Raw genomic sequence first — 23,335 nt, forward strand, 5'->3', positions numbered from 1 at the left:
CGGAACGCGCTTCCTCCCGCTCGTCGTGTGTCGTCCTCGTGTCGTGTGGTTCCTCTCGCGTGAGACTGAGACAACCGAGACGCTCCTAAGTGCCAGAGATCGTCCTGAATCTTAGGAGGACTTCAAGAATAACAGATTTTTTTTCTAAATATACGGTACATCAATGAAGACGTATCTTGTGCAAAATCTGGGTTATTTGTTAACCCAAAACACAGAAAAAACCACGGTTGAAAGGACTTGCCAAATGAAGATAGGAATTGCTATTACTAGAAGTCGAGTTATATTAGGATATCAGAAAGGTCACCTCCCATATACAAACTAAATATAAAAGCTGAATCGAAGTAGGAATATCGATCCAATTCAAACACGGATTAAGCCCGATTCTGTCCAATCTAAAGAGGAATCAATTAGACTTCTTCCTTTTGACCCAATGCAGATACCTATTAATTTGAAGTGGGGTAGCCAATCCCGATCCAACCCTACTCGCTGCAGGTCCAATTTCGAATCCCCTTAGAATTAGGAATTGACTTAAAGTAGGAACACTGGGGAAGTTCGTCTCCTATAACATATAAAAGTTGAATCGAATAAGGAATAGCTGTTTCTAAAATAGTTATATATATGTACCCGTACCCAGCATCCTGTGGAGTTAGAATCAGAAAAACGAAACTTGATCATCCCATGGAAGACTTTCCGAGTTCCAGCGAGAAGGAAGTTTTAATTTCTTCTTTCCTGGAGATCGCCACGGGCTTCTCCTCTGACGCCGCCATCAACTATCTGCAGGCGACCAACTGGAGGCTGGAGGATGCTTTCGAGCTATTTTTCGCCGGCGGCGAGCCTGGTACTGCCTTCTCCGACGATAGAGCAAGAGATGACGGAGTTCGGCCTCCAATACCATTGAAGAGAGAGGTTTTGTATGGTCCTGCCCCTTCTCTCCTCTCTCAATGTTTTGATGCGGAATCGAGTGTCTGGAAATCGGAGGGTGGCGAATCAAACTGCAGTATTCTCGCTTCATTGTTCCGTCCACCATCTTGTCTCATATATCATGGTTCCTTCCACGACGCCAAGGTGGCGGCCAGTAGTGAAAATAGGTGGCTGCTTGTAAACCTGCAAAACATGGAGGAATTCAGTTCCCACATGCTCAACCGGGATACATGGTCGAACGAAACGATGGTGCACATGATTCAGGCGAATTTTGTCTTCTGGCAAGCGAACCACGACACTGATGGGGGGAAGAAGGTCTGCACCTACTACAAGTTGATCTCGTCACCTGCAATTCTCGTCATCGATCCCATCACCGGACAGAAGATGAGGTCATGGAGCGGCATGAGAACAGCGGATGCATTGTTAGAGGATCTGCTCCCGTTTGTGGATGGCGGTCCAAAGGAGCATCATGATGTTCTCTCTCGTAAGCAATCAGTTCACGCTACTGAGCTTGGTCTAAGAGAGGCAGCTTCCACGGAAGGTACATCCGCAGGTGATAGAATCGGTGCTGATAAAGATATTATGGAGGCTAGCATGAATGCAAAGTTGGAGTATCTCCATCTTCCCGAAGAACCCAAAGGTGAGAAGGGGGTTACTTGTAGAGTGGCCATTCGTCTCCCTGATGGACGGAGATTGCAGAGAAATTTTCTACGTAGCGATCCGATAAAGTTGCTTTGGTCATTCTGCTCCTCTGGGTTGGAGGAAGGCAACATGCGTCGGTTTCGGTTCGTGCAAACTACTTCTGGTGGATCGAATAGCCTGGAATATGAAAGTAACCTCACCTTTGAAGAAGCAGGCTTCTCAAATTCCATGATTTCAATGGTTTGGAAATGAAAAGAGATTACTTGGTTTCGGTTTTTAGGAGTGCAAAGTTCACGGTGTCTTGTTATTGTTAGTTTTGTAGGTGTGGTCTTAGTTAGAGTTATATACTACGTGGTACAAAGTGTTTTTTGAGCTGGTAATGTAGTAAAAAGTTCATGTTTTCTTTTGTTTGTTTGTTCAGTAGTTGTGGTCTTAGGACGCTACTGCTACCTAAGTACTGCTAGTTCTAGTTATTAGTGGAAGAAAAAGGTGTGTGAAAAAAGGATCCTATTGTAAAGATTACTATTATAAGCTTTTAATTTAAAAAAAAAGCTGGAATTCCCATCTTTCGATATGAAGTTATTCGGAGGTTATGATTCTTTTCGGAGGACTTGTTGATTTTTTTAATTTCTTTCTTTTTTCTGAAAAGGAAAGACTTTTGGTTGATCAAAAGGTAATAATTATCTTTTGTTTTTATTAAAAGAGCAACAATTCCTTGAAGAGGTTAGGAGGCCGCATTGTCAACATTACAGGAACATGGGAATCCTGGAGTGAGTACGCAGTGTTCGATATTTGCCCCGGTATTCATCTTTCTATTAGCTTAGCCTTTTGATCTTCATCTAGTTATTGATCTGTTATTAGTTCACTAGAGAACTAAACCCTTTATTAATGAAGCCATCAAGCTGTGGTTAGCATTTACTTAATACAATGAAGCTCGAAGAACTTTTCCAAACAATTAACATCACGTCCCCGACCTAAAATCGTGAGCTGAGGTCGCAACAACTATCCCATATTTCTAAAAAACTCTCTTCCCAAACATGTAAATCATCATCATATTATAAATCAAGCAGCGGATTAATTAATTAATTAACGAAGTCTAAAATTTAAATAATGAATAATTTGGATAGTAGATATATATTAAATTTGGAATATTGTATATAATGTTTCCTATTTTCTGAATTGTATAAATTTTTATTAATCATTTTTTTCGTTCTTTTTTCTCATATCGTTTCTTAAACTCCTTCCTCTACTCGATCACCATGCAAGCTGACCGGACTGTCTTGCAGCAAATTACACATGGCAGGGCTAGCCGGGTGTATAAAATTCGGCCGAGTTGTATACCAGTTTAGATTTGGTTCATCAGGGCCTATACCTTATGCCATGCATGGTGGTCGTTTTTGACACTTTTTTCCAAACACAAAAACTAAAAATTAAAAAAATTGACTTCCTTACTAGCTTGCTCCTTAGCCCAAAATTAGAGTTAAGTTCTTGAAATCATGCAAAAAAAGAGCATATAAATATTCGGAGGTCTGCTCAGTTTAATGCTTTCAGAAATTGGTGTTCAACCTGCAATCCACCCATGATATACCATTACCAAGCTGCTAAACTTACTATCGGTGTCTCATCTCCTTTCTTTGCCCTATTCTAAAGCCCAAGCATTGTTAACTATAATGTCAAAGGTCTGAGGCTTTTCTCTAGCATTGACAATTTATTCTGATAAAACTCATCATTCTTAAAAAAAAGGAAAATGCATTCATTGCAAGTGTGACATTCTAGTTTTATCAAATTCATTGTGCTTCATAGTGCATGAAAGCTGTTCAAAGTTGAAATCACAGATAGACAAGAGCAGTTGACAAATATTGAATGCATAAAGGTGTACCCAATCAAGGAAGTAGTCTCTGGTAGTTGTACTAAGAGACTTTGAACTAATCTCACCTTCACTAGAATATGGGGAGTTATAGAACAGAGCTAGCCCATCTGCTTATGTAGCCTACTGCTCTTCCACCCCATAGGCAAAAGAATCCACATTTTACCAATATACATCCACTGTCAATTTTAGGCTCTGATAATGGCGAACGAGCAACATTATAAGTTCTGCTTTTGTTCTTGCAGGAGAGCAATATGGTAAATAACTTAAATACAATAAGTTTCATTTCATGCCATACCAAATTTGACCCACCAAGCTAAAACACTAATGAAGCAAAGAAAAAGAAACTGAACAGGCACATGCAAAACCAAAATATTAGTAATATCTCCTTCAAATAGTTTGGTGAATACTTGGTCTTCTGCTTGCATTTGTTAGGCCTCTTCAATCTTTTTTGTTCGGTTAAGCATCTTTACTCAACATCAAAACCCTTCTCTTGGAGCTCTGATATGACCTCATTCCATAAGTGGAACCATAGCTTCTGAGCTTCCTGTTCAAATAAATTTGACTGCAATTGTTTCTGCATGTTAACAGAATCCTTGTTAGAATCTATAAATCCTTTGGGTCCAATGGTGGTGCCAATAGTGCCTGCACTTTTAATGAATTCCTCAATCGCCTCCTTGTTACCTGGGTAGGGAAACCTCCTACGCTCATACAGATGAGCCATCTCTTTCTCTTCCTGGATATAATGGGTAATTGCCTTCATAATTTGCTATATAATGAACAACGAGATCACTTCTTTTTGAAAGACACGCTATCATACTGAAACAAAAACTGGAGGCACCTGCTGTTCATAAACTCTTCTAAATATACCAATGGATCTCAGTTTTTTTTTTTTTTTTTTTGAAGAAAGCTACTCTCACAAGGAATCATAATATGATGCTCATACAAACAGGCAAAGGTTCACCTTGTATGAAAAAAGAGAGAAAGGATTATCATACTGAGTCTTCTGCATGTTCATCATAATCACATTAATGTACCAAGCTGATCATGTGCTAAAATGAACTCACAAATCAAGATGAAAGTAGTGCAACTTTTTTGTAAGATGAAACATGCATGCATCACATGCGTACATGGACATGCAGGAAAGAACATGCATCTGTGCGCGCGCGCCCACACACATATAAACTAGAAGCTGAAGGGTCAAATACAGAGAAATGTAATTAGGTATTGACAAAAGATTAAACTTTAACTCTAAATTTCTTAAAAAAAGAAAATTCAACAGATAAGCCAAGTGTTATATTTTGAGAAATTCAAAATGTGTGATATTTGATGGAGCTTAATGAAGGATAATTGAGAAATGAATGAGATCATAGATTTTCAATAGATCTCTTTTTCACTTATCCATGCCTCACTCTTACTTAAAAAGATGTCAAAAAATGAAGACCACGGATGTGGAGGTGCAGCAAGACAAGCTGAAAAGTTATTAAGAACGAAGAGTTTTTTCATTCTACGGTAGACTAGACTTAACCAAAATAGTCCTAAAGAAGCTCCCTATTTTATTATCTGTCACATCGTCCTGTTTGCCAAGGCTGAAAGCTGAAACTATTGGGACCTATCTAGAATAATAATATTATAAGGTTGACATAACCATCTGATAAACTATGATTAGTTTGAAAAAGTGGGGATCAACATGGGAATAAATTAAGAACATCAACACGTATAAATTTGATATTATTGTAAAAATAGTTAATAGAGTAGCTGTTGAAAGGAAGGTCTAATAGAGTTATCAACACTTTAGAGAAACATGTATATCAAATTATACACAATTGCAGCGTAGCATATTTAAATGCTTGGAAAAACATTTTAGGACTGGAACCAGGTTCTAGGTGCAAAAAAAAAAAAAATTGGAGAGATGCAGCAGACATACACACTGAAAGGGAGTATGTGTTCTTAAAAAATTAAAGTTATACATATAATTTCTTCTTAAAATATGTATACAAAGGAGAATGTTGCCATGTTTTGATTGGAATCTAGAGGGATGAAATTATAGCACAAGTTACTTAAATAATGTGTAATAGAACTTAGGTTTCTTTCTTTTGATTTTCCTGTGTTTCTCTTGTTGGCCTATCAGGTATAAAAAATGGTTGAAAAAAGAATAAAAAACAGCCAGATCTAATAAATTTGTGTTGGCTCTCCTTTGAAAGGATGTGGATTTCATCAGAAATGAGGATCCACAAAATTAGATGGAGAAGGCCTTCGCCTAAATAGATATTCTTTGTCAAATGATCTAAGTTGTGAAGGGAAAGATGATCCCTGCAGAAGTTCTTGATTATGACTTACATTTATCTCTTCTTCCATGTGGCTCATATGACTTACAACATTATAAGTTAGCTATTTTCATGTTGTTGATGAATGAAATCTGGACCTTGTATGAAAAGTTATTCTACCATCCTTGTATCTGTCTGAGATTAATAATTTTAACTGTTTGTTTTTTAAAATCTCATGCCATGTTCAATAAAAGATTTATGTAGGCATTTATGTGATCGTTGGTTCTCTCATACTTTCAAATCCATATGCGGCTCACTATATAATAAACTAGTTTAATTTACACATCGCCATAGAACTTTTACCATTGGTATACGGTTATGTCCAGGTTTGAGTTCAGTAATTATGCCATATATTAGTAAAAATTTCATAAAAAATTCAAAATAAATGAGGTTTGTGCTAATTTGGTTAATTCTATATTTAATTGAGATCCAAATTTTGTTCTTTTAACACATCATCATGCTTAGCTATAATTTTATCAGATGTCTCTAGAGAGACCATGATGTTTTATTCTAATATCGCCGTGTTCTGGAAATGCTCAAGCAACCACCTAATTGCCCAACATATCCTAATAATGTTCAGTGGACACCTTTCTTAGGACTTGGGCAACCTAGTGGCCACCAACTCCCCCGGCTCGGGTTCAACTGTCTTGGTTGTTTTTTTTTTTTTTTGGAAAAAAAAGGGAAGAGGGGGGGGGGGGTGAGGAGAACCTCACCAGCGTAGCAACCTCCACTGGGCCACCTCCCGACTGGAGAATGTTTGATACGGACAGACAAGTTTTACTCATATCATCTTCATCCGTGGAAAGCCCCACGTGTGAGTACGTCACACCAATACCACCTAAGCAACCGGCAAACCGGATAGCGATTCCACCAAACAAATTAGGCGGAGGGCATCCGGTCCCCACATTTAATCAACACCCGTGCATTTTGAATCTAGCCACTCCGGTGGAATCAAATCCCCGTTCCCACCGTGTTACAACCTCGGTGGTACTATCTTGGTTGCTTTAACCAGGTGTTTGAAGTGGCACATTAAGAAGGCATGCTAAACAGAGTAGCTGAAGAACCATGACGAGTGCAAATCCACAGACGATAGATGAAACCTACTAGTGGAATCCAGCAAAAAGGCAAAAACTGAAAGATAACATGTTAGATTTTTTTCCTGTCTTCTCCCCTTTCCATTCCATTCTTTTCTCCCATATGTTCCCCCCTCTTCCTGTTTCTTTTCTTTCCTCCCAAAGCCAGCAACAGTTGTGACCCCTGATACCAGTTGTAGCAAGTATCCACAACTACTGCAGGCAATGATAAGCTAATGGAGATTAGCAAGTAAAAGTAGTTGCTGCTGTAGACAGTGGTGGTGGTGGTGATGGGCAGTAGCAATGGCAGATGATATTGCTCCACCAAAAAATGAAGAACAATTATAATTTTTCAATTTTTCCTATTTCTGGAACCCTTAAAAAATCATTAGTTTTCATACTTTTGACTCTTTTTTAGGTGCCTCAATCTATAGGCACCCATCAGAACTTATATATGCCCTTCTGGCACCTATAATCTTCCTAAAAAATTAACTTTGGACATAAAATTCGCTATAATGCTAGTTATACAGTTTGCTAATTAAATTCCAAACTAAAAAAGACCCTTCTTTTTGTTTTGAAAGTAAGGGAGGTAGAGCCATCAATCGTCATGTTTTAAGATAATGGACTTATGAGAGAGACAAGAGAAAGAAGAGCAAATGGGAAGAGATGGAAGAAGCACAGAGGGAGGTAAAATAAGAATAGACTTGAGAAACAGAAGCAAAAGAAAATGAGGGAGAAAGAGGTGGGAAAGACGACAAGGTGGATCAGGGGGTTAAGCGTGGATGGCAACAGTAAAGGTAAGTTCCTGTTTGCCGCAAGCCATATGTATCCACCTCAAAGAAGTGGCTCAGGCTCTTGATCTTGGAAAGAAGATAATTAATTTGATAATTTTTAAAAGAAGGATTTAGTGTTTGATTTTTCCTTTTTCACCAAATACGCTAATTAATGAATTGAGCATATTGCCAAAGGTCCAAACTTGTCTACTTCACGATGAACCGATAACTTTTTGCCCTTGAATCTTTAGGTATCAAACAAAAAAATGGATATAGTTACAGTATAGGTACATTACGATAAGCAATAAAATGATACTCCAACATCTCATACTGAGAAAAAGAAAGTTTGTCAGACATCAATACTTTAGAAAACTATTCCATTGGCCCTTTTCTTCAAATATTAACTATATCAGATAATGATGAAAGTAAAGTCGGCGGAACCGTCCAGAACCGAACAGTTCCGATCGCTCTGAGCCCCTCATTCCGGCCAAAATCCTAATCCAAAAGAAAAAGAAATTCCTAATTTTCAAAGCCAAAACAAAAAATTTGAGAGGCAGGGATCTCAAAATCCTATCGGTTCTTTAAGAAGCCACAGAAACAACACACCAGAAGAGCCAAATCATAGTAAAGAAATACAAGAAAGCTTAAAACTATGAAATCTTGGACAAACTAGAGGCTCAGATTCACCGTTTAATCCATCAGGTTCCCATATGGCCAAAATTTTAGACTCAATCGGTTGTTTGGGTCGAGTCAAGTTCGTGCATGACCTGGCCCCAACCTGAAAAATTTTGGTCCAAGGCTGGTCTGGGTAAAAAGAAAAAAAAACTCAACCAACTTTTAGCACAAGTGTTTGGGCGAAGAGATTTTCAAAATAGTTGATCTATTGTGCCAAAGGGAAATGATTGTGGAAGCATATATTCACTCAAACATCTTAAAGTAAATGCAAAATTCAAACAGAAAATGCATAAGGTTTAAAATTTCAATGGTCTTGCACCCGCATATCCAGCAGAACAGAAGATATCTACAGTTGAACAACATTTTCTACAATTAGTCAATAGTCATGAGGTTGGCGAAGATATCCATCTGAGCGTATCAATTAAATTCAAGCCTTGTTAGATCGAGACTTTTCATAATGTGAGCACAGAAATTGCATGAACAGAAATTTGGGTAACAACGTACCGTTTCTTACAAGCTTTTCTCATAATGTGAGCACAGAAACCATTAGAAAAGTTCTAAACTAAAACCATTGTGAGAAGAACCATTTAAAAAAAAAAAAAAATCTAGCTAGAGAATGTAAGTAAATATTTTGACCACTCATGCTCTTTGACCACTCACTTGAAATATAGCTAATGATATTCTCTAGCAACAAAAAAACCTATACAAATTACATGGAGCCAACATCATGACAAAACATTCAAATTAGCCAATGCATAAAGTCTCTTATTTTTAATTCACACTGTAACCAGATCAGTTTCTGCAGGATTGACTAATAAAATAAAGCAACAATATAACTATAAGAGTTAAAAATTTCCGCACAGCTAACTCAAGTATGAGTAATGAAAATAAAATCATCAAAAACATGATACTTTAGCATAATCAGAGACACAGTCAGTTGAAATAGAAATTAAGTACTTGTGAACACCACAGATAAAGATGATCATAATATTGGTAGCTTGATGTTCTGCCATGATATGTTTATGAAGATGAGGTCAACAGTATAATACTATAGTTAATTGACCAAACCAAATAAAATCTCAAGTTGTATGTATAATAGGGTCAACGGGTCGAGTCGGGTCCAAATTCAAAAAACCCATACCTGATTCAGAATATAGAACATGTCCAAGATTTCGACCCAACATGGCCCTATTAGTCCTTAAAAACAGGCCAGATTGGGTCTAAATAGATCGGAGCATGGATCAACCCAACCCACTTGTAGCCCTACATATAGGTGTGTCTTTTATCATATTTCTCCATATGTATTTTTATTGTTTATTATTTGTTCTTTTACATTTTCAAATCCTTCAATATATTTAGGCTCACTGTATTTTGACTAAAGGGTGTAAGGCAATGCTTTGATACACTTATGCTTTGTAGCATAGTATGAGACACTTTATATTTTCTATGTATTTCTATATATTCTTTTAAATTTTTGAATCTTTAGCTAATTTATTCTCAAATAACGAGCTTTCAACTATCCTTAAAGAATTCATATCTGATATTACTAATTATAGTTGAATCTCACTAGATTTTCACTGAATATTTGTGCTTCAAGGAGAATCCAAGTAGGAATATAGGTAACAAAATTCTAAACTTACCTTACACACACATCCGTACGCTGCTTATTAAAATCTACAAGCCACTCTCAGCAACACAACAAGTCGACATCTGAATTGCACAATCTTAATTAAAATCCAATAATTCAATAAAATAATGGAACAAAGAAAATCTATAAAGCCACATAATTCTAGGAAAATCAAACCTTAGAGAAATCAAGTAGTTGTTTTTGATTGCACAAAATAGACCAGTCCTTGTAAAGTTCAAGGTTGGAACCTAGAATGCTCTAGTTGCTTTGTTTAAAAAGATTCTTTCATCTCTCTTTCTAGCAAGTTTGTTAACTGATTGAAAGTTGCATGAATATTCTTAGAACCTTTTTGGTTGGTTATCTCCAATCAACTCACATGTTAGTTTTGTCTTTTATAACTTTATATTACCTTTATCACACCAACCACAAACTTTCCTACAAGAACTTGTGCTTCCATACACAATACCCCATAATCATGATGTTTACACCAAACCGTCATTATAAGTTTCTCACGTGCAACAACATGTATGCACACACAAGCAAACGTAAATCTCATCAAATCCAATAACAAACATGGCGAATGTTTTCTTTTTGTTTGGGATACAAGTGGGGAAAATGATCCCAAAAAAAAAACTGAGCTACATTAAGCTAAACATAATCTACGTTGTATAAACTGGACTTCATAAGCGCATGCTTCTAACAAAGCCTTTAGCTTTTGGCAGGTTATGGTATTGGTTCTGATTAGGGGTGGCAAAGTATGATTCGATCCACCAACTTGACCCGTGTTCGACCTGCCATAAACAGGTTTGAGTTTGGCCTAAACAAGTTCGGGTCGTAAACAAGTTGACCTGTTTAACCTGTTTATTAATTGGGTCGGATACAGATTTTAGATGTCTGACCCGTTTAACCCGTATAACCTGATTAAGTGTTGGGCTGATAGATAAGGGCCACAACCCACAAGATAAAGCCCAGAGCCGGCCCAACTCCCCGCCTAGGCCCGATTTCACCGCCTCGGCCCAACTCCCCTCCTCAGCCCGATTTCTGCCCGATTTTCGGATTAGAGTTTGTAAAATGACGCCACCAAGCTCTATTCCTCTATTCCCTCAGTGTTCAGTGTCCCTCTCCCTCTGCTGAGTCTCCTCTCCTCCAGACCTCAAGTCCACCTCCCCATGGCTACTCTCTTCTCCTCTTCTCGCCCTTCTCCTCCTCCTCCTCCTCCTCCTCCACCCTTCCTCCTCCTCCTCCTCCAAATTGACGGCTCCGAAGAAGTCTTCTTCTAGATCCAACGACGCCAAGGTTGCCGGAGACGACCTCTCGGTGTCCTGCACCAACTGTCGGCCCTCCACCTGGGAGAAGATCTTTGTCGTCCAGCTCGACATCAACGGTCTCAAGCAACATGTCTCCTCCCTCAGCCCCTCCCCAGCCCGCCTTCTTCGCTTCCTCTTCCCCTCCCTCGCTCGCCGCAGCCCCCACTCCTCCTCCTCTGCGGCCGTCCACTCCTCCTCCTCTGCCGCCATCGACGAGTGGCGCCTCGTCGCGGCGGAGCTATCCCAAAAGCTAGTCTACGCCACCCAGAAACGCGACGAAGCCCTCCTCGGGTCCTCTCGTCTCAAGCACTCCCTTCCTGAGCTAGAGCGCAAGCTCGGCCGGCTCGAGTCCCACTGCCACGACCTGTAGGCCGCCCTCGACCGCCGCTCCTTGCCAACCCCACTCCAGACCGCCTCCCCTTTCCCGGTCAAGACCTTCCTCCGGGCCATTTCCGATGCCTGCACCGCGGTCCGCCACCTGAGCCACTCCCTCGCCGCCTAACTCCGTCCGGACCGGATGGCGGCCCTTCTCCAGCACCACGATGCTAGGGCTGCCAGCCAGTGCCGAAGAACACTAGGCGGCCTGCTCTTCTGAGGCCCTATTTCCGATTATTTTTTTGAAATTTTCTATGATTCATTTTTTCTTCTATTTGTACCCTTTTTTTTTCTTTTTTGAACACTGAAACTTGTATTAATTCTGAATATTAATAGTTTTGAACACAGATTAAATGGGTCGGGTTAGGCAAATAAGTTAAATAGATTGGGTCAGAATAAATAGGGCTAAACAGGTTAAACAGGTCGGATCGGGTTGGCCAAACAGGTTACCTGTTTATTAAATAGGTTAAACGGATCGGATCGGGTTATCTGTTTATTAAACATGGCAGATTCATATTGTAATTTCTGACCTGTTTAATATACAAGTCGAGATCAAATTTATAATTTTATGATCTGACTTGCATGTGACCCGATCCGTTTATGATCCGGCACGACCCGATTGCCATCTCTAGCTCTAATACCATTTGTAATATCCCAAGAACTCACCCAAAAAGGCTAGCCAGAAGGTATTATTTGAGTTCCTTGATCCTATATAAGTACCCAAGATCTACTCAGCGAATAATCGATGTGGAACTAAACACATACCCTCACGGATCCTCACATATTCCTCTCGTTCAAGCCCTCACGTCCTCATCAGGCTAAAGGTTCAAATCCATTCAAATCTAATCACAAACACCACGATCGGCCTATAGTCAGCCCCAATGGATCCGTGATGCAGTGCCTTTTAGTCCAGATAGGTTATAGGCTGGGTTCGATTTAATATCATTTTTCAATTTATGCATGTCGTTCTTGCGCAGGGCCATGCTAAAAATATAATGTGTTTCTTTGACTCCACGGTGCATTCAGAGAATTATTCCCTTCTTTTTATTGAAAAAAAAAAAGGATGTTCAAACAGACAACTCGTGAATTCCAATCCACATGAGCATAGTCTGAAAATGTTGCGTGAGGGTGCGCAGATGCCACATCGAAATTTCCTCGCCATGTCTTTGCTCGTGCAATTGCAGCCATTGAGATGAGTGAAAAGGCCAGCTCCATCCACCTGCTTGAATATGATTGACGTAAAAATTGGTCAAGTCTCGTGGTCTCTCCATGTTCACACCAGCTTCCCCTCCAAGGTCCATGTACACACCAGCTTCCCTCCAAGGTACGTAAACCAAAGATACTTCCAGCGAAAACAGACAACGGAGATCCATGTCCCAGAAGTCCTTGCTTGACGGTCTTCCCTTTTCTTTTTCTTTTCTATTTTTTTGTTGAAGAAAAATGTAAAAGCCATTCAAACTTCTGTTATCAAAGTCGTTCCCTGGAAACATTACCTTGCGGCCTCAAGAAACTTCACGAAGTACGACTGACTTCAAACGAGTTCTAAATTTCTGCATCACGTGCTTGTGGTTACGAGAGAGAGGGAAACAGGTGTCAGCGTCGGCCCGTTATCTGACAAACGCCAGGTAAATTCCTAGAGGGGACGTCATTGCTGGATACTGTCACGCTTTGAGATTGCATCTGCGGTGCAAAAGAATGATCTGAGACCTGTACATATAGATGATTTGAGAGATTCGGAGTATGGAAGGAGTGACATGTTTGAATTTTCTTAAAAAAATTAAATTCTATTGATCTATTGTGTTTTGTAGAAACTCTTATCAATTTACTTCAGTTGAAAGCATTTGTGTTTAAATAAACTGCTTGATCCTCATCTCAAACTTAAGAATAACCTTGCAGCATTGATGCCGCACGTAAATAGACATTGATCTATCTTTTAGTAAAAAGCTAACTCACATCAGGATGCAGAGCTTATATAGCTGTACATTGAAGATATAAAAATCCTTCAAAGTATTTATGAGATTGTTAAGTTTGTTAAATAGTTTAATAGGTCATTTACATACCACTACATGTTGTAAAAGTTTTTTATTATTTTTTAATATTTTTCTTTCTTGTAAATATTTTATAAATAATTTCTGTAAACTTTTTTTTTTTACTAAAGGCCGGGAGGCTCCCTTCTTATCAAATAATAAAAAAAAAAAAAGGTGCAGAATATGATCGAATTACCCATGTCGTGAAGAAAATTGATAACTCTTCCCACTGAACAAATTTGAAATAAAATGATAGCTGTTGCAACAAAAGGACGATGCTGTTTGATTAAGTTCACACAATAAAATAACCCTTTCAATTGGCATGCAATTCGATTCTGGTACGCATCGTTACTATTATAATGGTGATGGTTTTGTGGTTAGACCTACCTAACAGATTAGATTTCTGTTTAAATTCTTAAGATACTTGTTCTTTTTCTCCTATTGATGTGTGTGACAGAGAAATTCCTCTACTCATGATAAGGACTCATTAATTGCTACGCAATAGATCAACTACCATCAGGACTCTTCTGCAAGCAACATTCCCATCCCCATTAATATCAGTTAGTGCAGAACCTCCAGCTCTTTTATGCCAGCTCATCCTACAGAGGCGAATCATTAAATTCAAATGAACACTAGTTGGCTGGAAGGGCTTCAAATGAACACTAGCCTTCTCATATTCGTCTCCACTTGTTTCTCATATTTCAGTTTAATTTTTCTATCGTTTCAAGAAGACTTCAAAAAAGAAAACAAACTAGATCCCATTTGCCATGCACTGATCTAACATCTTCTTCTCCTCTTCGAGGTCAGCCAGAGAATGGCGAAAGAGGACTGGAATTCAGCAGACGGGCAGGAATGTTGAAGCCTCCGACGAAAGTATAAAGATAGATCGATTACACCAGCCCCCAAAAAGAAAAAAAAGGCATGGAAATGGAGAACCAAATTGGACTGACCGGTTCGTCTGGTTCTCCTGAGTTTGATTAGATTTGGACCAAATTTAAAATATCCTTTGAACCAGATTGGGTAGGCGAATGGTTCTCAGTTCAACCGGTCGAACTAGCCGGTCTGATTCAGTTTTAAAAACATTGCATCCTAAATATTAATATTATAACTTATTCTCTTATGAGGTTCCGTTGCCTACAAGGTTTTGATGTCTTGAGGTGTATCCTCCCACTTGCCAATAAAAGGACCGCACATTGCCTTTTTGACATTTCAATTTAGTCCTAATTCTTAAATAATTTATCACCAAAAGTAACCAATTTATCAAATGATAATGGAAAGCTCCAAAATAAGGGCACATATACTTTGCTTGTATTCCACAAAAGTATTACTGAAAAATATTTTTATAAAAATATATATTTTTTTTTGGTCAAAAAAAAGGAGGGGGAGGAAACCTCACCCGCATAGCAGCCTCCACTGGGGCTCCCTTTCCACCAGAAAATGTTCGATGTGGGTAGAAATTTGCTCATACCTTCTCCGACCCGTGGGTCACCCAGTAAACAATGCGAAGGCCTTAGTTCAAACCCTTACGCATAGAATAATATGCTAGCTCCCTAGAGTAATATGCTATTTAGCATGTGATTGAAGCGAATGTTTTAAGTGCTTGTTCTATACAAATAAAAAGTTTCTTGATGCTGGCTTAGAAATTTTGTAATAACCGATCTCCTTTGTGCCAAATCCTATGAGTCATAACAAGCCCCAGTGCTATGTGGTCAAAAAATTTCTCTTGGCATTACTCAATAAATATATGGAAACTATTAACAGAAGCCATAGAAACATCTGTCAAAGTAATTGCTTCATTAATTGATGACAATGCAATTTTATTCTAATTAGTTAATTAACTATTTATATGCTACTTTAGCTATCAATTGCTTCTCAATTTTTTTCTCAAAAATTTCTAAAATCTCTCTATCTCCACCACAAAATCACCCACACGTCACATTTATCATCCGATGAGTGTGTAATATTTATTTTATGAACTATAAATGATTTGTTAAACTGAAAAATCAACTGTAGAAAATGAAATTGTGAATAATTAGGTTGCCATCCAATCAAATTTTGACATGCTATTCAAGATAATTAAATTTTGAAAATGAAATTCCATTTGTTACCTGGGACCCTGGTTATGGAAGTCAACCGTTCGAATGTCAGTTTCAACAGCAACCACTGCAGCTAAACGCTCTAGAAAGTCGAACAACATTCGTGTATATCATGTTTCAGTAAGTAATAGTTAGACACATGACCGTAATTGAAGTCTCTTGGCTTAAATACCGTACAAGGCAACACTAGGATTGGAGAAGATAGGAAGTTAGGAACCTTATGACTGAAAATAACTCAATCTAGAAGCTACAATATATTTTTTGCTTTGTCATTTGAGCAGAATTTTGTTCTTTTATTATATTTTAGTTGCAAAAGATGATCTCTATGATTGATAAATAGACAGTAAAGAATAATTTGGAAATTAAAAAGTGGAGTGGAAGTTTATTGTAGAGACACCTCTAAGTATTTGCATTGTACACGAAAAATAACCTGTTGGATCTATTTACTAGAAAATAAGATAGATTCAAATCTAACGGCTAACCCACATTCAACGAAAAAGGTTGACTTCAACACATGGTTTGCTGAAGTTTCGTGGGAGTTGACATTGACTTTAGCCTCCAGCTTAAAGTCTACCGGACATGCCCGACCAGGTTAGCACAACCAATTGGCGCCGGAGCGCCCGTTAGCACCGACCGGAGCTCAGAAAGCTTCTGAGCGGCGGACGTTGAGTAGCCCCAGATATTCCCCGGCCGCCAAGCCTGACCGCCAACGGAGCCACGTCGTCTTTCCCGCGGCTCCCCGATGAGGCGTAGCCCCACGGCGGCGACCGGAGGCGGCCGGGACGCTAAAACCACCAGGAGGAGGTCCCAGGACAGCTGGGACGTCTCCCGGAGCCCTGTCTCCTTGGTATCCTCCAGCGGCTGCAAGTCGTCGTCATCGCCGTCGCGGTCAGCGACGACGTCGGGCCGGAACCCGGTCATGATTGCCGCCCGGGCGATCGGGTCGTGCTTCGTCCCACAGGCTGTGAGGTCAGAGCAAGGGGACTTCTCGGAGGACTTCACGCCTCCTTGTAAGCTTCTTTGCTCCCTTGAAGGAAATTTTGGTTTCGGGTTCGGATCGGGATGAAAGTTGTTGGTTTTTTCAGAAATTGGCTCTCCCGTTTTGCCTGCATTCTTGTTTTTATTTGGAAATACATGAGACTGTTGGGGAAAAGTAGTTGTTTTTACGTGAATAATTTTAGAAAATTGATTTTTTTAAAAAAAATTAAATGCTTATGGTTGTTGGTGTAAGCAAATAACTGCTTGTTTAGCTGAAATTTTGTTGCCGTACAATTGAAAATTTTAATTTTATAGTTTGATGTTGTGATCATGCTATAATGGCAACAGAACTGGTGCTCAAAAGAGGATTCTCGTAGGTCTAGAAGATATTAAAGGAAATAGAGTTATTGGTTCAAATCCGGGGAAAATAGGTTCTTTTGATTTTTTTCCCCCAACTTTTTTTTTTGTTTTTCTACCAAGAATATTTCAGAAAATTTGTTTTGAAATTGGAGTATTTTTCTTGTTTTGGCAGCTTGGTTCTATTGTTGTTTCTGTTATGATCTTGGAATATATGTAAAGCATATGAAGGTGATGAATTAATTGTTTTGATGCATCTAATCATTCTACTTCTGATTTTGGTGAAATTATGAGTTTGATCTGTGGGTCCGAGAGATTGGCAATAGGACTGGAAGCTTTGCATTACTTGACTTTTTTGATCGATTCTTGTTAGTCACCCCATCACGTAGTAGTTATGGAAGCTCCCATGGAAGCTCTTATACTACCGAGAGGAGGCGATCAGGCAGCAGCGTACGTAGTATGCCAAGCGATACTTCCCAGAGAAAGCCTGGAAGTATGATATTCACCATGGCGGAGATCCACAAAGTGACGAAGAATTTCTCCCCACTCCTGAAAATTGGACAAGGTGGCTCAGGGACAGTCTACAAAGGCCAACTAGATGATGGTGCACTTGTTGCAGTTAAACGTGCCAAAAAGGTTAAATGCAGTTGTTTTGGGATTCCATGGCTCTTCTTTCTTTTCGAGCAAATCTGATTATGGATTTTTGTTCTACTTTTTTCATTATCTTTATGAAATCCTGCAATAGGTTCTACCCCTCCCTTGTTGCAACTTGTGGTTATTCTTAAAATCTGTTAACTAGAAATCGAGACAGGACAGTATTGAGATTTGATTCTTTGCAGAATGTGTATGATAAGCATCTGAGCATCGAATTCCAGAATGAGATCCGGATTTTGGCACGTGTCGAGCATTTGAATCTGGTCAGGTTCTACGGGTTTTTGGAATATGAGGATGAGAGGATTATTATTGTTGAATTTGTCCCTAATGGAACTCTTCGAGAACATCTTGACTGTAAGTTTTTATTGCACAGTTTGTCTTTGTTGTTATGGTCATATTATAGGTTCCCTTCTTGCTGTTCTGATTGTCACTCAACTTTGTTGATGTTTAAAAGATTAGTATCATTGCATGAGCGTATTTCGATCAGTCTGCTGCTATTTCTTTCGATTATTTCACATTGGCCTGCTGAATGCTGACATGTGTTTCACAAATTTCAGGTGGACGTGGAAAACCTCTGGACCTCTCTGCACGGCTGGATATTGCAATTGATGTTGCTCATGCTGTCACATATCTTCATATGTATTCAGGTTTGTTTAAAGTGTTAAGATTTTTTGTTGCTCATATGAGTCTATAGTCATGAGTGAAAATGTCAGTTGGATGATAGAGAATAGTTATGCATGGTTTGAGCATGAGGAAGTGGGCCTTTTAATGATTCTCTTTTTCCTTTTGCTCTTGCTCTGCTAGAAATGCTGTGATTTACATCGAAACTTGCCTTTTGCTTCCTAAGTTGGTGTAGGAATTCCAAGTGTTCGTCATTCTCATCTCTTGTGGTTTTTATGAAGCACATTCATACTTCTTCATTTAGCCAACCTACTCTGGTTGCTACTGCAATAAACAGGGCAACCACTTTGCTTTCTTCCCCAATGCAACCACGGATAGGGGTTTCGGGTAGCAGTTCCTCCCTGTCCCCCTTCTCTGCGGTACATAATAGGCTTACACTCTAACCACTTAATAAATTTATGGATTTTTTGCATGGATACCCTTCTAAATATCAAATTTTGCATGAATATTCTTTCAAAATTAATATTTGTATGTATATCCTTGTAAAACTCTGTTATTATACAGATACTCCTAATATAACGGTTGTTTTAACAGTGTTAAAAAAATCATATTTATATTAATTAAAAATAAAATAAAAAAATTTGAAATAACGTTATTATCCTTACCCCCCCCCCGCGCCGGTTCCTTACTCTCCCCTCCCCTCCCCTAGCTTCCCTCCCCACCCCCTTCCCCCGGTGCCCGGCTTTCACCCCGCCCCCCACGTATCGGGATCCCGATCGCGGGCGTTCTCCCTGTTCTTGTGCCAGAAGAAGAAGAAGAAGAAGAAAAAGACAGGAGCTCCACACAGCTGTGCTCTGCTTCAGAATCTCTTGGGCCCAGAAGAGAGAGAGAGAGAGAGAGAGAGGACTGCTGGTTTGAGTTGGAAAGAAGGTGGCTTGTCTAAGGACCAGAAATGATGCTAAGTCGGTGGCTTTAACAGCACTGAGTTGGTGGTAATGGAAACAGAAAAAGAGAAACAAAATCAGGATAAAGGCTGCACAAAGCCACCTAAAATCCAGCAAAAGCTCAGAGAAATGAGTTTGCTTTGTGATAACAAGCAAGAGAGTCTCTTCTTTTTTTGTGTGTGTGGGTGGTGGTACTATTGGTCGTTTTTAAGTGAATTTATGGCGGGTTTTCAAGGCAGACAGGAACGAGATATGGGTTTCTTAGGAGCTTGTTAGCTTGCTCCCATGGCCTTATTATTCTCTAAAGGGATGGGAAATGCCAGCCAATGAGGAGGAAAAGCCCTAGGGGGAGTAGGGTTCAAGTGTGGAAGGATAGCAACAAGCATAGGTTCACAGAATCCAAAGGAACCTCAGCACGTCAGGATTCTCTCTCGATCTATTACACTGTGATACCTCTGGTGTCTCGGTAGCTGGCTTTTTCTTTTTCTTCCTTCTGTTTTTTGGTTTTTGTTTCTTTTAACTTTTGAAGGGAGAAAGTGAGGGAACACTCAATTAAATATGGGTCATATGACAGTTTTCTGCAATGGAATTGGATTTTGGAAGAAGGTCTGGGATTTTTTATGTCCTTCTTAGAGGGAAGCAGCGAGACACCAAGTTCCGTCCAATCAATCATCTCCACAAAAAATAGTGTGATATGAAATTTGGCTTGTAGACGGACTTAGTAGGTCATGGGTCACCTATTCTGACCGAACTTAGTTAGTAGGCCATGGGTCGCCCGGCACCTCATAATTATGATATAACTAATTAGATTTGTCTAAATTTTTATTCAAAAGCGTGGTAAAGTTTCTATTTACTTGTATATCCTTATAAAAATTTATATTTACGCGCTTATCCATTAAGAATATTTTAGTTATTTTAATTTAAAACTATTAATTTTTTAACGGCGTTCGATGGCATGGGTACATATGCAAAAATAAGAATAAAAAAGGGTAGAATAGCAAAATAAATATTTTATGAAGGTATACATGCAAATATCAATTTTGGAAGGGTATTCACGCAAAATCCTATATTTAGAAGGGTATCCATGCAAAAACCCCTAAATTTATACTTAAATGGTTTATGACAGTCCACATTTGCATACATGATTCATGCTAACATGTTATGTATTCCCAGATAAAACTTTTCTTAGTTTCCTTTTCTGGTTGACCTAGCCTAGAACCCATAAGCAAGATTTGCCATACCTGTCAGTACCATACCATACTGATATGCTGTATCGTACCGTACCAATACTTGATACACCGAGCTATACCATACCGAACCGTATACCAATAATGTAATAGGATGATACCAGTGTTGGGTCCGATACCGCGATGGCAACCTCGCCCATCAAAATGTGGTTAGCAATTACCAGGGCATCTTTTATGGGATCATGGAAGTACATGCAGGTAGGACTATATGTTGATGTGCTGCTGAAAAATCTAGGGTATTCAAGGAAGATATATGAGAAACTATCATAGTAATGAACCCTACATTTAGATGAATTCCTAGAATCATTAGATTTCCCAAAATGTTTGTTTTTGTTACTGTGGGAATCCATACTTGAATCACGAACATCCAGTTGTTTTTTTTTTTTTTTGGTTCATAGAATTTGAGAGCTTCTTTTAGATCCTTTTTTTTTAAATTAAAAAAAAATCCTGGCCTGATTTATAAAATTTGCTTGTGTGCAGATCATCCTATCATTCACAGAGATATTAAATCCTCGAACATCCTTTTAACGGATAATCTTCGTGCTAAGGTTGCTGACTTCGGGTTTTCTCGATTTGGTGCGACCGAGTCTGATGCTACCCATGTTTCAACACAAGTTAAAGGGACTGCAGGTTATCTAGATCCAGAATATCTGAGAACCTATCAACTCACTGAGAAGAGTGATGTCTTCTCATTTGGTGTATTGCTGGTGGAATTATTATCTGGGAGGCGCCCTATAGAACCAAAAAGGGAACTCAAAGAACGGATTACAGCAAAATGGGTAGATATCTGCTTCTTTCATGCAGATCTTTAACTTTCTAGTCAATGCTGAGTCCTCTGGATTAAGCTGAAAGCATACTCTGACTGAAAAAAAAGAAGGTTGAAACCAAGTTTGTTAGAACTTGCATGACAACAGCGTAGATGCTCATAAGATCTTGCATATGTGCAATGAGTTAATTTTTTCTGTTTGATTGGTATAAAATGGCTTGCTGCGGTTATGCTAACTATATTGTGAATTCTTTTTCGCCCCTACTTGTCTTTGGGAAAGTGCAGGCGATGAAGAAATTTGCAGAAGGCAATGCGATCCAGATATTGGATCCAAATCTATCACCAAACCCACCGACCAATCTCGCAGTAGAACGGATCCTTGAGCTTGTACTCCAATGCTTGGCTCCGACCAGACAGAGCAGGCCCAGCATGAGGAGGTGTGCAGAAATCTTATGGAGCATACGTAAGGACTACAGAAAGCTCTTGTTTTCAGACTCCTTCTCCCAACCATCCTATCAAAGGAATGCTTATCTAAACCAGAACAAGGAAGAGAAGAGCTGATGGGGTGAAAATTTTCATCTTGGAAGGTCTATTTACTTTGGAGAAGCTCGATTAAATTTGGGATTGCTCAGATGTGACACTGGATCGGATGTTCCTGCTATTTACTTTTGACTGGTTTCAAAATAATTTTTTTTGAGGGATTGTCATTGTACTTGTGGTACATAGGTTAGGCAATTGCATATCCTTTCTTTGTAGGAAGTTTCTGTTTGCTTTCATCGACATGGGAGGTACCATAATTCCAAAATGCTGGTTGATATGTTTTGCTTTGTGCTGTGTTACTGTAATGAGGGGCCATATGATGAAATGATAAAGCTGTATATTATTTGCACATCCAGCCTCACGTTTCTTCTTCCAATGAGGCTCCAATATGTCTTTGAAGTTCATATGAGTCTATTACAAAGGATACTCCTTCAAATAGAGAAACAAATGATCTATGACCAAATGTCTTCTGCTTTAGCTGGAAGTTACCTGGGGCTGGGTTTGAGTTGGTTTCGGCCTGATTGAGTCCGTTTCTAGCAGAATTGGATTGAAAATTTAAGTCAATTTAAAAAGATTGTGTTCGTATAAATAGTTTTCATGTGGTTGATAGACCACATATATTGTTGATATCAATTTACATGAGATGTGATTGTTAAACAATCTCACCCATAATGGCTTGTTAGTTATGTCAACTTTTGATGACAATTTATACGTGGATTGAGGAAAAAAACATAAGCTAAACACAAACCATATAAAATAGGCATTTAATGATGTCAAAATGTGGCTAATTCTTAAAAGAGTTTTTTTGCATGGATATCCTTCTAAATATTGAATTTTATATAAATATCCTTCCAAAATTGGTATTTGTATATATACCCTCGTAAAACTTTATTATTGTACAAATGTCCCTAATATAACGATTGTTCTAATGGTATTAAGAAAAATCATATTTATATTAATTAAAAATAAAATAAAATTTTAAAATTAGGTTAGTATCCCTGTCTTCTTTTTCTGCTGCTATTAGGATCGCGATCTATTTGCATGTCTATTCATTAAGGATATTTTAGTCATTTTAATTTGAAACTGTTAATTTTTTAACGTCGTTAGATAGCATGGGTACATATGCAAGAAGAAAAATAAAAATAAAAAGATAAAATAGTAAAACAAGTGTTTTACGAAGGTATTCATGCAAATATCAATTTTGAAAGGGTATTCATGTAAAATCTAATATTTAAGAGGGTATTCATGTAAAAAATTCTTCTTAGAATATATGGACAATTCATAACCTTGCGCTTCCAAGCTGCAAGGCGGACGTCGTTGGATGGTGTTTTGTTATTGTCATAAAAGATTTTGAAAGTGCCAATGTGGGACTAAAACTGCAGCAACAGCTTACCAGGAAAGGATCAAAATGGAGAATAAAATGCGGTATACTTAACATGCTTTCTCTCTATTTCTTTTTATTATTATTATTTTTAGTATTTCTTATTCTTTCTCTTAACTACTATGATTGTTATGGAG

General features: G+C 38.6%; 2 protein-coding genes across 3 annotated transcripts; both read left to right on the forward strand.

Moving 5' to 3' along the window:
* The first annotated feature begins 678 nt into the window (after nt 1-678).
* LOC103715481 (plant UBX domain-containing protein 7-like) lies at nt 679-1,815 on the forward strand. The gene has a single exon (XM_026807839.2). It carries the CDS (start codon nt 679-681, stop codon nt 1,813-1,815), a length of 1,137 nt encoding a protein of 378 aa, XP_026663640.2.
* Nucleotides 1,816-16,286: 14,471 nt separating this feature from the next.
* On the forward strand, nt 16,287-22,172 carry LOC103715467 (calmodulin-binding receptor-like cytoplasmic kinase 2). 2 transcript variants are annotated; one of them, XM_026807833.2, is made up of 6 exons: nt 16,287-16,720; nt 17,419-17,681; nt 17,885-18,053; nt 18,257-18,346; nt 20,992-21,290; nt 21,558-21,705. In XM_026807833.2, the coding sequence occupies exons 1-6, from the start codon at nt 16,453-16,455 to the stop codon at nt 21,567-21,569; spliced, it is 1,101 nt and encodes a 366-aa protein (XP_026663634.2). In that variant the 5' UTR covers nt 16,287-16,452; the 3' UTR covers nt 21,570-21,705. The 2 variants fall into 2 exon arrangements, with proteins under 2 accessions (XP_026663634.2, XP_008801312.2); XM_008803090.4 differs by having other exon boundaries at nt 16,292-16,720; nt 21,563-22,172.
* The last annotated feature ends 1,163 nt before the right edge of the window (nt 22,173-23,335 follow it).

The sequence above is a fragment of the Phoenix dactylifera genome, chromosome 2 (genome assembly GCF_009389715.1).
Source record: "Phoenix dactylifera cultivar Barhee BC4 chromosome 2, palm_55x_up_171113_PBpolish2nd_filt_p, whole genome shotgun sequence".
NCBI lineage: Eukaryota > Viridiplantae > Streptophyta > Magnoliopsida > Arecales > Arecaceae > Phoenix > Phoenix dactylifera.

Coding starts and splice junctions, on each gene's coding strand:
- LOC103715467 (XM_008803090.4), top strand. CDS start 16,453: ATGAGGCGTAGCCCCACGGCGGCGACCGGAGGCGGCCGGGACGCTAAA. Junction 17,682..17,884: donor CAGTTAAACGTGCCAAAAAG/GTTAAATGCAGT, acceptor GATTCTTTGCAG/AATGTGTATGATAAGCATCT. Junction 18,347..20,991: donor ATATCTTCATATGTATTCAG/GTTTGTTTAAAG, acceptor GCTTGTGTGCAG/ATCATCCTATCATTCACAGA.
- LOC103715481 (XM_026807839.2), top strand. CDS start 679: ATGGAAGACTTTCCGAGTTCCAGCGAGAAGGAAGTTTTAATTTCTTCT.